The 15,064-nt window shown below is 42.9% G+C and overlaps 1 protein-coding gene across 5 annotated transcripts in view; it reads left to right on the top strand.

Moving 5' to 3' along the window:
* Positions 1 to 15,064, top strand: part of TTC13 (tetratricopeptide repeat domain 13) — a 70,361-nt gene that overhangs the window by 24,282 nt on the left and 31,015 nt on the right. For 3 of the 5 annotated variants that reach the window (XR_016508248.1, XM_090263174.1, XM_090263173.1), the window contains exons 5-8: positions 4,362 to 4,427; positions 5,877 to 5,969; positions 8,480 to 8,596; positions 9,531 to 9,641. Coding sequence is in view for 4 of the 5 variants with exons in the window: in XM_090263174.1 (XP_090119300.1) it covers positions 4,362 to 4,427; positions 5,877 to 5,969; positions 8,480 to 8,596; positions 9,531 to 9,641 (387 nt within the window). In the remaining variant the exon portion in view is untranslated. The remainder of the gene's footprint in view (positions 1 to 4,361; positions 4,428 to 5,876; positions 5,970 to 8,479; positions 8,597 to 9,530; positions 9,642 to 15,064) is intronic. The other 2 variants (XM_090263176.1, XM_090263175.1) reach the window with 1 other exon arrangement.

Here is a 15,064-nt window from a genome sequence, read left to right as displayed (position 1 = left end):
AAAACTAAAACATAAATATTATTAGACTTGTATCCTCAAACACCTTTGAAAAATTGATATTCTGAACCCAATTTGGTGTTAGAAATAAACATTTGTTTTGTTTGAAGAATATAATTCATTATGACATTTCATAGAGAATGTCAACTTATAGTTAACACCCAAAGCCATTGGTAGATGAAATAAATAATACAGTTGTATCAATCAAAAAACTAATAAAAGCTATTGTTTAATTTAGGAACCCTTAATACTAGACTATAACTATGATTAACAACCACAATAATTATACATCCTTCTGTGCTGAAAAAAAATTCTAAGAAGGAAGTGTAAATTGAATAGAGCCATTCAGCTCTTCTTTCTTTTTAGGATATTTTTGTAGTTTAATAATAGACTGTCACTATGATAACCACAGTAATTATACATTCTTCTATGCTGTCGGAAAAAAATTCTAAATAGAATCTAAATAGAATAGAACCATTTAATATAACTTTTATTTTTAGTATTTTTCTTCAAATGGCAAATACTGATGTAATAAGAGTATTATTGTAAAGAAATTGTATCTTGGATGTCGAAAATGCATCTAACTCAGAGGTTCCAACCAACCAACCACATGCTCCTTCCCGATCCCGCCACATACCCCGATCTGCACTGAGGAGGAATCCCTGGTCGTAGTCCAGTGTTGCCCACTCAGTGAACAGCCCCTGCATTGGGTTACATCAGTGCACATGCGCCACACACCAGCTCTCCCTCTATACCTCCTGAGTACAGAATCTCCTGTGTCCCTCATGCTCAAGCCATGGCTAGGTCACTGTCATCCACCAGATGACCGATGTGGCCGTCAATTCCTGGATTATCTCATACCCTCCACACACCCACACATGTGCACACTGTACATACACATAACATGCGCACACCATACATCACGTACACTTCACACACACACATACTTTGCTGTTGTTTTTAGGTTAAAGATTAAAATCCTCAGTAAGCTATCTACCACTTGGAACACCCTCATCTTGGAACATGTTCCCCAGTTCCCTCGGGGCCATTGGGGTCAGCCCCCTCTGCCTGGTCCAGCAGCCACCCCGGGGTTCCCCACCCCTCACAGACCTCAGTGCAGGTGTCTCCTCCATAGAGAATCTTTCCTAACCTTGACTAGGTCTTTATGCATGTTCTAAAAGCACCACTTACTTTCTGGCACGTAAATGTTGAAGCTTTAACTACATTTATATTTGGGGTTCTTTGGCTCTACCCTGAGAAGGCAAGAATCTGCTGCCTTCGTGTTGACTTTTGCTTACCGTGGCATTTCTAGCACAGGAGTCAGACATGGCTAAGAGCAGGCCCTGCTGAATGAATGAATGGCTAACGTCCCTACGACGTATAATAGGAACCAAGGAGAAGGAGCACATTTGTTTTCAGGGGAGGCTGGGAGCAGTCAGAAGAGAGGGAGTGTTTGAGCTCAGCCTGAGGGATAAAAGGACTTTCATGGGCACAGAGCCAGTGGGTGGGCATTTCCGGCAGGTGGGGTAGCGCTTGCAGATGCACTGAGCTAGGAGAGCATTTCATGTCCAGGGCCCTTTTCCGTCATGCTGACATCTGGAGCGCGCATTGTGAGTCAGGCAGTGGAAGGAGATGAGGCTGATCAGGAGGGTAGAAAAGTGATCGGCATTTTCTGCAAGGTCATTTAGACGTTACCTCTTCGTTTTTCAAGGTGCCAGTTGCCACCCTTTAGTAGGGCCTGAGATGAATGGCACGCCAAGACCAGCCCTTTTTAAAAAATGAAATATATTAGACTAGAAAGACCAGGTTATACTGTGTATGGAAAGCTGGGTGTGACTTAATGAAATTTTTGTGTTTCTGATACATGTGTGTCTGTATGTATGTTATATACGTGTGTGTGTGTGTGTGTACTGGGTTGCACCATAAAATGTATTTCTTATTGTGGATTGGAGTAAAAACAAGAATGTCACTGTTGTAGGTGTGGGGAGCCAATGAATAATTTCAGCCAGCGGGTGGCATGGTCAGACTCGATTGTTAGACAGGGAGCTCTTGGTGTGAGTGTGGAGAGGGCAGGAATAGGAAAATGGTTAAGCAGCTGCCGTCGCCTAGGGGAGGGAGGAAGGCTTGGACAGGGCAGTCAGTGGCTGACAGGTTGGGGAGGAGACACCGGAGATGCCCAGCAGGTAAAGCTCCCAGGATATCATGAGCAGACGTGTCGGGCAGGTGAGGGTGACTCCCCTTGTGGCTGGTCCTGGCCCCAGGATGCGCAGAGATGACGGGCCCACCAATAGGATATCTGTTTATTTAAATGCATCTTTTTCTGATTCACCTAATGGCCATCTGATATAAAAATATTCTCAGTCTTAGGGGAAAACCTTCTTGGGTAGTATCATTTTGAGGCGTTACAGATCTGAGTAGATTTTGCTTTTACTGGACAGTGTCATCACAGGGGACAGGCTCTGCAGGAGCCTCTGGCAGGGATTATCGCTGTGGAGAAACGTGACGGCCGTGTGACCTTAACCCCTCAGTGGGTAACTTTCTGCTGCCCCCGTCCTTCTGCACCTGTGACCCGTACCCGCCAAGCCACTGCTCTGCCAGGAGGATATTTAAGTATTTCAAGTGTTACCTTTGGGAGGCAAGGTGGCAGGGTGCCCTTTCCTTTCTTTATTTTCTAAATATTCTGTAATTTATACTACATTTTCTATTTATTACTTATTTGAATTTATTTTTTATTTACAATACAATTTCCTATTTTCTCTAGTAACATAATACTTAAAACATTTTTCCTGTTCACAGGTATACATGTTTGTTTTAAACTTTTAAACAGTTAAAAACAGTACAGCAATGCTTTGCGTAGAATGAAAACTTGTCTAGTAATTGCCCCCCGCACGGAATCATTGTTAATATTTGGAGAGCTTGCTTCAGTGCACATCTGACCCATACAATCATGTCTCGGCGTTACTGACAAGAAGAAACGGCCATTCCTTTGTAGTTCTCTATAACTTGCCCTTTTTTTCTCTTTAGTAAATAGCATGGACAGCCCTTCAGGGCAGTCGCCTCTGAGTTATAAATCACAAACCCACGGCACTTTGGCAGGCGGGGAGGTGACCTGAATGAGCAAGTGCATTGACGTGATGTGGAGGCCGCGGGTGGGCTTGTGCTGAACTGACAAATCCACACTCCTTGTCTCAAGAGACAGCCCGTTCTTCACTCTGGTTATTTATTTATTTACTTTTTTGTCTCATGGGCTATCTTTGTTGAATCTTTTAGTTTTCCAAGAGAAGCTGGGAATCTCTTAATTGTTTCCCTGAAGTTTTCTGATTCCCACACAGTGTGAGGCTCGTCTGCTGGCCTGGTGGAGCCAGCGACGCACCGGTTTGCCACTTGATGTAGAGGGACCTCACTTTGTTTAAAGGAGCCTTGTTTTTCTTTCAGTGCGTTGCACCTTCTCCTTTATTTTTTTATTCACTCATCATTGAAGTTGATGTGTCTTTTTTCTGCAATGCTGGCAGATACCCTCGCTCAGACTTGAACTGAGCAGTAGATCAACCAGTGAAGTGCCTCATGTGGTACAGTTCTGTTAAATTCTTTACCAGTGTCAAGAGTTTCACCCAGGATCGTACAACTGTGGGCTGCTTACTATTCTTTCTTAAATGTAGAGGGAAGGGTTCAGAGACGGGGTCAAAACTGCAGAGGCTGCACGTATCTGGGAGGCACCTCATGCAGCACGTGAGACAGCTTGTCCCACTGACTGCGTGTAGGGGCTCGAGGGCCGGGCCATCTCTGTCCTTGGGCCTGAGAGGTGTTTCATTCAGTCCATCTGAGAGCAGCTTGCAGAAAGAAACTGACCGTTAGTGTAAGGGACCGTCTTCATCCCCAAAAGACCGTGGAGCTGACTTGTGTCTTACTCCTCGCTGTGTTAGCACTCAGGGTCCTTCCCTTCCAGATTAGTCCATGATTATACCAAAGGAAGTGGCATTACCCAATCCTTCATTTGTATCTGTTTACCTCTCTGGGCCTCCATGTTCTCTGTAACACATGCTTGCTGATGCTCCTCCAGTCATGGAGTTGAGAGAATTACATTTTAAATAAGATGACTGTGAAAGACACTAGCACAAAGCTAAGTATTGTTGGTTCTCTTTATTTTAGTTCTTTTTTTAATGCAAAACTTATTGCGTGTCTCATTCATACGAGCTTTAAGAATACAGACGTTCCTGGTTGGGGACTGCGTATTGACTTACAAGTGTAGTAGCATAATGTAGAGCTGTCACTTGTGGCATTAACATGCTTTAAGCAGAAACTGATTTTTGTTTTGTTTTGTTTTGTTTATAGTTTTTGACGTGTTTCTGTTTTGGTCTGACTAGGAGGAGCCTGATCTGGTTAGTGCAATTTATGGCCGAGGGATAGCCTATGGAAAGAAGGGCCTACATGTGAGTATGGAATAGTTAACGCTTGCCGTAGTGCCTACATGACCTGCCTTGGGCCAGGGTGTGATAGAACACTGCTCGTTGCAATCTGGTGGGACATTCCATGGGCTGTTCCAGGTCACAGACGAGAAGGTGGCCGCAGAGGGGTTTACTCAAGATCAGTGGCCGGGAAATGACTAACTGGGAATTTCTACCCAGGTCTTTGAGGTCAATTTTGCCATATTTTTTACTCCAAAAGGGCAGTCTTTGTCAGCCTAAACTTTATTTTGTGATGAACTGGACATAGACCAGGAAAAGCATGAGATCTTAGCAGAACTCCTGATGCTCATTGGTAAAAGCAGGGACTAGGCATCAGCAGTATAGTAGGGCCTGGAATTTGGACTCCTTCCACAATTTTTAAAGGTTGAATAAAATAACAAAAGTTTTTTTGTAAAATTTGTTTGTTATCATATACTCTCCCCAGATAGGTATATCTCTGTACCCTTATTCCCTTTATTTCTCTGAGGAATGAAGAAGGTTATAATAAATATATTTTGCTTAACATAAGCATCATAGTATAGAAATGAAGCCTTTCCTGAGATTATTATATTAACTAATGAGATAGTCTAAGATTCAGATCTCTACATTTTTAGTCTAGGACATTATATGTAAACTTTTGTCTTATTGTGTATGAGATATATTAAAATGAAATTATGCTTTATATCTTTGTCAGTTTAAAAAATTAGTGCTGACTGGGTGCTGGCCTACTGGAGAAATGTTCTATGATATGTATACTTCTGAGATACGGAGGACTGAGAATGAACCCGATTTTGAAATGACGGGTTCAGGGCGGTAACAATATTACATTTAGAGCATTAGTCAGTGACTGAAGTTTTTCTAGTGGAGGTCAAAGATCAACTGCGTCTTCCTAGTTCTCATCTCTTAATTTTACATCTTGACATGAAGCTTGCTTATATCCTCAATGCATTTTTAATATAGAAGTAACATACTCATGTATTTTTATTGTAAAAATAATGTGCAAATTTGAAAGAGAACTTCCCTCCATTTCTTAGCGTCGGTATGTAGGCTTAGTGCTTTGATGGACACTGACTCAGTCCCTTCTGTTCTCATGTTGCTACTAGCCAGCTGTAACATTTTGCCTGGTATCTGTATTCTCATCCCTTGAAATTCACCAATTCAGTGTTTAAATAGGTTAAATTTAGAAAATACTCTACCATCTGTGAAACTTGTGATAGATGGGCAGGTCCAGGGTATTGTTGATGCGTGGGTAGACATGAGTGAGGTAAATAATGGTAATGTAATTTATTTAACTTGGCAGATATGTCCTAAGAAAATAATTCACACCTACTTCTAAATAAGTAGTTACATCATTACTAAATTATTATTTCAGAACATCTATCCATCTGGTTTTGAGTAACAGTGTATCTCATACTAAGCTAATGCCTTTTCAAGGACATTAAGAATGCTGAACTTGCTCTGTTTGAGCTGAGCCGAGTAATTACCTTGGAGCCAGACCGCCCAGAGGTATTTGAGCAGCGAGCAGAAGTGAGTGTGGTTTTCTTCTTCCCTCTGTCCTTATTGGATTAGTTGAATCTCAGACTTTTTTTTCTATTATGTTCTTAATGATACATTTTAAAGCTCCTTTATACCTGTTGTGTTTTCCTCTTAAGTACTTAGTGCTTTTAAACATGGTTGAAATTACTAGAAAACTATGGGCTGAATAATACTCCTGAGTTAACATGTAACTATAGTATTTAGTATTAAAATATGCACTTATGACATAAACAGCTATCAGTGTTCATTGGAAGGTATATACTACACTGGATATTTATTGTATATATGACATGCTGTAGCCAAACTTAATATGACAGTGTGGTAACAATGAAATGTATAGCCTTTAGAAGCATGTGTGTGTGTGTGTGTGTGTGTGTGTGTGTGTGTGTGTGTGAAGGCAAGTGTTTACCTGTAATTCCTATGAGTTAGACTTGTCCACACGGAGGCGTAGGTCAGGTAAGGCTGACTAGAACTGGACCTCAAAGGAACACTGGAGGTGGAGGCAGAGAGGTCACATGGTGGGAACTGCTAATCCTGGGGAGAGCAGCCCCAAGAGGAGGTGCCTGGGGACAGAAAGGTGCGGCCTTGGGCCCTGCCGGAGCTGTCCTCGAGGTTGGCAAGGGGGGGCCGTTCCAGGCTTCGCGAGGCCTCACTGAGGAGGTGATCTGAGACAGATCAGAACCCCCATCCTGGGAACAAGGTGGAGAGGGTTTTGTGACCTCTCTAGGTTTCACGTTGTATTTATTTTCCTGCGCATTTAGCCGTGCTAAATGCCTTTCAGTTTATGTTAATGTATTTAACCTGAATAAAACTTAACTTCTAGTCATCTGATCAGGTAGGCTTTTGTAGTTGAACTGAACGAAAAAAATTACTTCTTTTTCCTCTTCGAGGAGAGAAAACTTAGCAAGGAAACACTATGTGTTTCATAATTTAAAAATATTTGTGACGTTTTTGCACGCAAAATTCTAGTGTCGTAAATTATAGTTCATTTTCTTAAAGAGAATTTTATGTTTTATTGGGAATTTGACTTTTTGAATAACATTCTTTCTCAATTAATGCTATTATGATTCATTATCTCTGGTCTCTGTTGGATTGTAACTCTGAGGCTCATGACAGCCCGGGAGGGAGCACGGTTGGTGTTTAGGGTGAGCATTTGGTGGTGAGTGTGTGATCCTCTGCCTCAGGGAGGGGTGCTGTGCCCTTTCCCTCCATTTAAAGCAGGAATTTAATCTCTAAGTTTCCTTAGAAATGGATTTACTTAGCAAATTTAAGAACTTTATATCTAATGAAAAGCTAATTGTGTATCCAAAAATGATATTGGTAATTAGAAAAGTAAATTTTAGTTATCTTAAAATTACCTAGTACTATCCCCTTTTCTCAGCATTACTGGGCAGTAAGGTCACTACATAGTGATTTTCCAGCTGAATTATAACATGTCATTTATAAATATCAGAAACTATTTTATGATAAATCTTCTACTTTCTGAAATAGTCTGTATTTAGTGAACATAATTAAACCTTTTTAGTTACTCATGTTATTATTTTGCCTGTTGGTGTGCTGGCCTGTGATAATTCAGTAAGTACCGGGGGCTGATAGACGAGGTGGGGATGTTTTCCTTCCAACCTCTACCTAACCCCTGACCGCCATGCTTTCTGAATTCTCCAGCACACATTTCGTCTCTTTCCTCTTCCTGAGCTATCATTCTCGCCATGGTGATGTGCCTGCCTGAATCCTCTCTCTTTTGCTGATTTGAAGTTCTGCAGAAGAGGAAACTAGTTATTAGTAAAACTTGATTAAAATGACCTGTGTTATGAGGAGAAAATGCCTGAGCTTGATGCATGAATACTGACACCACTTTTGGGTTTTCTCGCATCTTTTTGGTGTACTTCTGCTCTCTACACGGTCTTCTGTGTCGTCACGTTGCCTGAACACAACTGATGCTGGATCAGAGGAGCTTTTCAGATGTCCCTTCCCCTACTTTGCACATCATGACTGATGAGTTAAGAATGAACACAACAGGGCTTACAAAGTACCTGAAATCTTAGAAATTGTCATTTAGCACTTAGTACCTCAAAGGGCATAGCTAAAGACCATGGAGGGCTCTCTCTGTCCAACAACTTCTCTGTTTCAGTGATTCCAAGTTTTCTTTCAGGTTGATTTTGATGTGCCACGTTTTGATCTGAAAGAGAAATTGCAGGTTGAGAAAAAAATGCTCACATTTCACGAAAAGCAACATCTGTGATAACCCAGAATGTGGAACAATCACAAGGCAATTGCCGCATAGTTCCTTAGCCTCCCTCTTGGCGGGACAGAGGCGGCGCCTTGCAGCTTGTTGACCTTGAACCACCCTGCTTAGGACATGGGGTCAAGGATTCTAGTCTGTGGAGAGAGTAATAGTGAGAGTGGAGTATGCTGACTTGTCCTGAAAAGTCAAAAACATGGGCAGCTTTAGGGATGATCATTGGAAGTTTTCTTTCCTAATTACACTTTTGTGTTTATAGATTCTATCCCCTCTGGGACGGATTAATGAAGCAGTGAATGATCTCACTAAAGCTATTCAGCTTCAGCCCTCCGCACGGTTGTACAGACATCGGGGGACCCTGTACTTCATATCAGAGGTGAGTAATTTTTGCCTTGAAACATCTTCCATGATGGTAAAGATTTCACTTTTCCTTCTACGTCAGAAAGCTGCTGTAGATTTGGTTTTGGGGCTGTATAGTAACATGTTGGTGATGTTTAGCTGGAATTGAACCCATAGAGAAATACTAAGAACCAAGAACACATTTTCTTGCTTGAACTGTCAGCAGTAACTAACTCTGGACTAGGGGAAAAAAGAAAGAGAGAGAAACAGAAGAGAAATTTGGTCCATAGTTTATACTTCAATCTTTCTCGCAAATGTCAGTGTGGGGAAGCAGGTATGCCTGTTACCAATGGGGTTATTTAGAGGTACAGTTTGAATTCCTTTGGGTACTACAACCCAAGAATCATGACCTAAACTAATAGCACTTCCAGACCATAGCTTCTCTCTGTAGGTGACTCAGCTGTAACAGGATTATCTTTTATCATCACAGTTGTATTTACAATTGCCACAGTTATCTTTTTGGGTTTATATAATATTTATAATACTTTTTTAATGCAAAAGAAAATATATTTAAAAAATCTCAGCATAGCACATTTGAAGGTTGATTTATAGCATAATTATTTCAGAAATATTCATTATAATAATAATTTAGTACCAGGAGATAATTTTTAAAGTTTCTCTAACAGGTTATGACTTTAATATTATTTAAAATAATATCTTTTTATAGTCAAAACAGTATGCTTAAATTAAACCTTTGTGAGTTTTCCCCATCAGTTTCCTAAGAAACTCGATTATTTCAGCAAACAATATAAGAATTCAACTTATAATATCTATGGCCATTAAATATTTTCTTTAAAGCTTTTAAAAAGGGTACAGAATAAATTGGGATTTTTTTCTCTACCAATCAAAGGTAGGACCTGTCCAGGTATCTAATGAGCATGGCCTCATTATTTCCACTCTCCTCTCTGTAGGACTATGCGACGGCCCACGAGGACTTCCAGCAGTCCTTAGAGCTGAACAGGAACCAGCCTGTAGCTATGCTCTACAAAGGGCTCACTTTCTTTCACAGAGGACTTTTGAAGGTGAAAGTGTGTGCATTATGTGTACAGTCTGATGAGTCTGCTTTGATTGTGCGGGCGGGAAGAACAGTAGAATTTAGTTCGGCATGTTTTCAAATGATGTGTCAAGTATATCTGATTGGTTTATTTCAGAAGGGAGTTTGAGTGAACATGTTTATTGAGCTCCTACTATTTGGTAGGTACTTGGAGAAGGACACAGAAGGGGAAAGGAGGGAAGGTTAGTAAGAGGGAGAAATAACGCTTTACACTTACAAAGGAGACAGTCATAAAGTTCTTTACACATAACTTATCATATGGTAAACACACCAAAAAAAAAATAGTAGACAAAAAGTGCTTGGGAACAGAGATGAGAACAGTTCATTTAAACTAGAGTTAGAGAACACACCCCCCCCCGCCCCGCCGTTGCCCCCCAAGAACAAGTGGACCTTTTCCTGGACTTCTAAGGTGGAGTGGGATTAGGTGGAGGAACACAGGCTCTTCTGGCAGAGAGGGAAGCTGAGGGGTGACGGAGGAACGTGGGCGCACAGCCGGTCCGCGGAGCGGCAGGCAGCCGCTGTGTGGGAGGGAGATGGGGCCTCAGAGCTGGCAGAAGGGAGGGCCTGATGTGTCTGTGCACTGTGGTAAGCATTTTTACTTCCGTCTGTAGGCTCAGAGGAGCTGTGCAGCCTAGATTTGAGGAAACTATATCGTTGAAACCAAATTTGTCATTTAGGAAGTGGATTCTCACACGATAGTAGCCGAGGAGGTCAGGGACAGAGGGACTGACGAGGAGGTGCTGAGACGTGATTGGGCTCCTCCAGGACCAGGTCGGAGCCATCACTTCACAGGTCACACCGCCATCCCTAAAGACTGCTCCTGGGAGGTGGCATCGAGGGAAACAGGAGAGACGCACGCTGTCCCAGCCAACTGGATGGGTGGAGTACAAGTGCCACTCCAGCCCGTCCCTTCTCCCTGCGCTGGAGCCGGCATTCTCAGATGTGGCTGAGAGTACAGGCTCCACGGGGGTGCAGCAGGCTGAGAGCAGGGCTCCGGGGCTCTCCCCTGGACCCCTCAGGGCCCAAGGCCTGGCACACAGTAGGCGCTCTGGGACAGGACACAGCAGATCTGCCCGATGGAATACGGGGAGCTGCACAGGTGAAGCCACTTCATGCTGATGAGGAGGTCAGGCGAGACCTTGCAGAGAGGGCTGGAGGACAGTTTCAGGAGCATGTGGCACTCCGGCAGGAAGGACATGCTTTTATTACTGGAGGGAGCTCCGAGGGTCAGAGAGAGAGAGAGAGAGAGAGAGACACACGCACAAGAGGGTTTACCTTTAAGAAGGCCGTAAGCCCTCAGTGTTATGGACAGTGCCTGTCACGTAGTAGGTGCTCAATAAGTATTCGTGGAGTAAATGAATTTCAGGGGCAGAGCATTGACTTTGGAATTGGAAGGCCTTTGTCGGAGCTCTCGCTCTGAATCGTTTAACTGCACCACTGGACAAGTTACTTAAATTCCTTCCGCTTCTCCTTCCACGTCTGTCAAGTAGAGATGATTCTGCTCTCTGCCTCTTGAAGTGATTGTGAGAGTTAAATAAAATAATGTGTGAGAAGCACTTTATAAGCTGTAAACATAAATCAGGTATTAATTATAGTGGATTATTTTACATGTGAACATTTAATTTATGTTTCATAGACTAAAAAAATAATAATAACTCCTACCCACTGAAAACCACACCGAAATGAATTTTGCTCATCCTTTTCACACCACAGACCCTCTTCGCACGTCTGCGGAGGGTAGTCCTGGCAGGCTCCCTCTCCCCGTTCAGGACTGAGACTGGCGGCCGTGGCTTGGACAGCAGTGCTTTGAGCAGCTGCCGGGTGGACTTTCCCAGCTATTTTGTGTCCGCCCTCTGTCCCCCTCATCTTCTCTCAGTCACTGGAAATAAAGAATTCAGGACCACAATACTGTCCCTTGAATAGCTCATGGAGGAGGAGAAGATTTGACTATAAAAAAAATACAAACTATTAGTATTAAGAGGTTAAAATTATTTTTTAAACAAATGCAAACAGATGATTTCACTTTTAACTATAAAGCCAGGTGGGCAGAGCCCTTTGTGTGATTTTGAGATGAGACTCTTTCAGAAAAGAGCTGTGACAGAGACACCAGTTACGGACTGGACAAGGACCGAAGTTCAGTCTGGTTTATTCTAAATCGACATGATGAGAACCGACAAACAGTGCTGTCATTCTCTGGGTGGGAGAGGCCCCTCGGTAAACGAGTCTTACCAGACTTGTCTGGTCCCTTCTTGTCACCATGTTCATAAGCACAGCAACAAAGTGTGTAATAGATGGGAACTTCTTCTTTGCATTTTTATAGATCTGCCGTCCAATGAGGTCAGAGCGTTTGCATGTTGTCTCATTCATCCCAACGGCATCCCCGTGACGTATAGAAGGAGCAGAGGGTGCCCCAGTCACACAGATTGGGAAACTGAGCCAGTGGTGAAATGCCTTCATTAAATTACTGACCTTAGCTTAGCTACCGCTGTTTCTCCTGTTGACTGTAGAGACAGTTAAATGGACCAGTGATTTTGAGCTATCTTTATATCCTGAAGAGGTCTCTCCAGGTCAACAGCAATTTAGAATTAAGTGATTGATTCCATATTTACTTTCTAATATAATATACGTTAGAAATAAATTAGGCAATATTACATGACAGATTTCACAGCTATCCAATTCAGTAGACGTATTGGACATTTTGGATTTTCCTAGGGAAAAAACAGCAAACATTTTTCTATTGAATTCTCCCTACTTTATCTGTGTTTCAAGGATATTTCAAAAATTATATATTCTGAGCATGTATTTTCATCAGCCTTGACTCGGAGCGCGGCCTGAGGTTGTTCTCTCGGTTACAGTGAACAGCCTCAGAGTGACGCTACCCCCACCTAGTACGGCAGGTGGCCACCAAAGTGTGTGGTTGCACGTGCTCCACAGACGAATTCAGGGCCAGTTCATATGCTTAGAGATTGATTCGTTCAAACGTAGTTTCTTTGTTCCCAATGGCTTAAAATCTTGATTCTGCTATGTCCCCTCTTTGGCAGAATGAGGTAGAGAGCTGTGCAGTGATTAGACAGGAACCCTGAAACCAAAGCCTCTTAAAAGCTGAAGAGAAATCAGACTTTGAAGAACTGTGGCGTCCGAGCATGCTGTAAGTGCAGTGGGCAGCAGGTGTCCCCTGGGCATCTCCACTAGACGTCCACAACACTCAGACTTAACATGCCCCAGCTGCACTCACGACCCTCCCCGCCCACCCCACCCCCTGCTCTTCTTCCTCTTCCTCCTCACCCCCACCCAGGCTCGTTAGCTTAAAAGCTCCCTACCCTCCCTTCTCCCCTGTCCCCCATACCCAACCAGCCCCCCACTTCTCTCTTAATTTGCCTTTACAGATGCCTCCTGGATTGGACCCTTCTTTTCTCTCCCCAGCCACTGTCTTAATTTGAGCTTTCATTATCTCTTGCCTGGACACCAAAGCCACCTCCTCCTTGAGCTCTGTTCTCTCCCCTCTCCAGTCTGTCTCCTCCATTATTCTGTAGCAATAACCCTCTCTAGAGAGTCCACTGTGTGTGGTTGCACCCCTGCCTGCAGCTCCCAGGCCCTGTGGCTTGCTGGGACTGGCCAGACTGCAAGGCGTGGCGGAGGCTCTTCCCTCCCTGGCCCCAGCTGACCACCCTGGCCTGGTTCCCATCGCTTCTGTCTCTAGCACTCCCACTGGTGCACGCTGCACCCCTGCTGACCCACACCCCCTGATTCTGAGCACCCTGTACCCCTGCACCATCCCCTTCCTCGTCCACAAGGCCTCTGTCTACCAGGTTCCTTCTCATTCTCTAAGACCCAGCTCAGCTGTCACTTCCTCTGTGAAGCCTGTTCTGTACCCCCAGGTTCAGGCAGTTGTTTCTTTCTCCACTCCCAGAGACTCTGTTTGTGCCTCTGCTGTAGTTCTTAGCTTGTATCCTAACAACCTGGTTAGGTGTAGCTTTCTAACTGCTCTGTGAGTTCTTAGAGGACAGAGGTAATGATTGCTCATCTTTGTCTCCTCTGTGCCTCTCACTGCCCCGGCACATTGTAGGCGCTCAATACATGTTTGTTGAGTTAAATATATAGTTGAAAAAAAAATTTAAATCAAGATGTCACAACAGGAAGCATAATTATCAGTGATCTTTAACATTTCTTAACTGTTAAAATTTATCTGTTCTCATCTTTCTACAAGCGGTATTCAGTTGGATTCCTTAAAGAGCAGGTTGTCCCATTGTTGCCTTTGAAGAGTTCTAAAAAGCCAGTAGTCTCTTGCCCTGCTGCCCCTCCCCACCTCCAAGAAAATCAAGAAGCAGGGAGTGAATAACTTTTTGAAAAGAATTAGGATTGTACTGCTTTTGCAAACTGATTTTGCGTGCCTACCAAATCATTAAATATTTATTGAGTGCCTACCATGTGCAAGGCATGACATCTTTAGTAGTTTCCTGCTATGAACTATCTAATCGGGTGTGAAATGATTATCACAGAAGTTGTAAAATCTTCCTCATTAAAGCTGTTACAGATCATGACACTTTGTAGCCATTAACATAACATACGTCTTTTCCTTGAGAAATATGTGAGATGTCTTCATAATTTTTTATTACAGTAAATAATCAAATCGTAATGGAAGACACATTCAATACCGGTTTAAGCCAAGGATGTCAGTCCATGACCGGAATGGTCCATTTTGTTGACCGTGTTCACAGGGGGAGTCCCACAGCAGCCAAGCGCAGTGTGTATCCTGAGGCCCCCCGCCCCGCAGCACGGTGCCTGCGTGACCCTCCACTCCTTTAGCCACAGTGGCTGTGCTGGCGGGCACTAGACCCCGCACGCCCCAGCTTTAGGGTTTCCGTTCTGTTTTGTTTTTTCGTTTTTTTCCCTTGTAGATCATGCGAGTCTCTCAGGGAGCCAATGTAGGAGCCTTTTTGCTTGTTTTGTAAACAGTTTCACCTAGGGCTTGCTTTTTTCCCCTTTTGTTGGTTCAATTGTATTGCTGCTAGTTATGATCATTTTTAGTTTTTCACACAGTTATTAGGCTTTTGTTTGTTCCACAGGGCTTTTAATAATTAAGGAAATGATACTAATAAGAAGGTGATATTATTGGACTGAAAATGCTGATGAAGAAGAGTGTGAGAAGCTGTTTTTCCATTTGGAAAGGGAGACACTTAAGGCTCTGCTATTGTTCATAGTAATGCATTTGTTTACTTCTGAAATTAAATCATCCAGATGTATAGGCTGTTGTACTTTCTACCTCTCTCTTTTTTAAAAGTCCTCCTATTTAAAAAAGTTACCAAGAGACCATATATAATATGTCCTTTAGTGATTTAAGTGAAACTCAATTTTAACAGTTACGCAAATGAAGTAATTTTCTATATACTT

Source organism: Furipterus horrens, unplaced genomic scaffold, assembly GCF_987537825.1.
Source record: "Furipterus horrens unplaced genomic scaffold, mFurHor1.1.pri manual_scaffold_15, whole genome shotgun sequence".
NCBI classification, from domain to species: domain Eukaryota; kingdom Metazoa; phylum Chordata; class Mammalia; order Chiroptera; family Furipteridae; genus Furipterus; species Furipterus horrens.
Note: the sequence above shows the minus strand (reverse complement) of the source record. Positions and strands in the feature narration are given on the sequence as shown.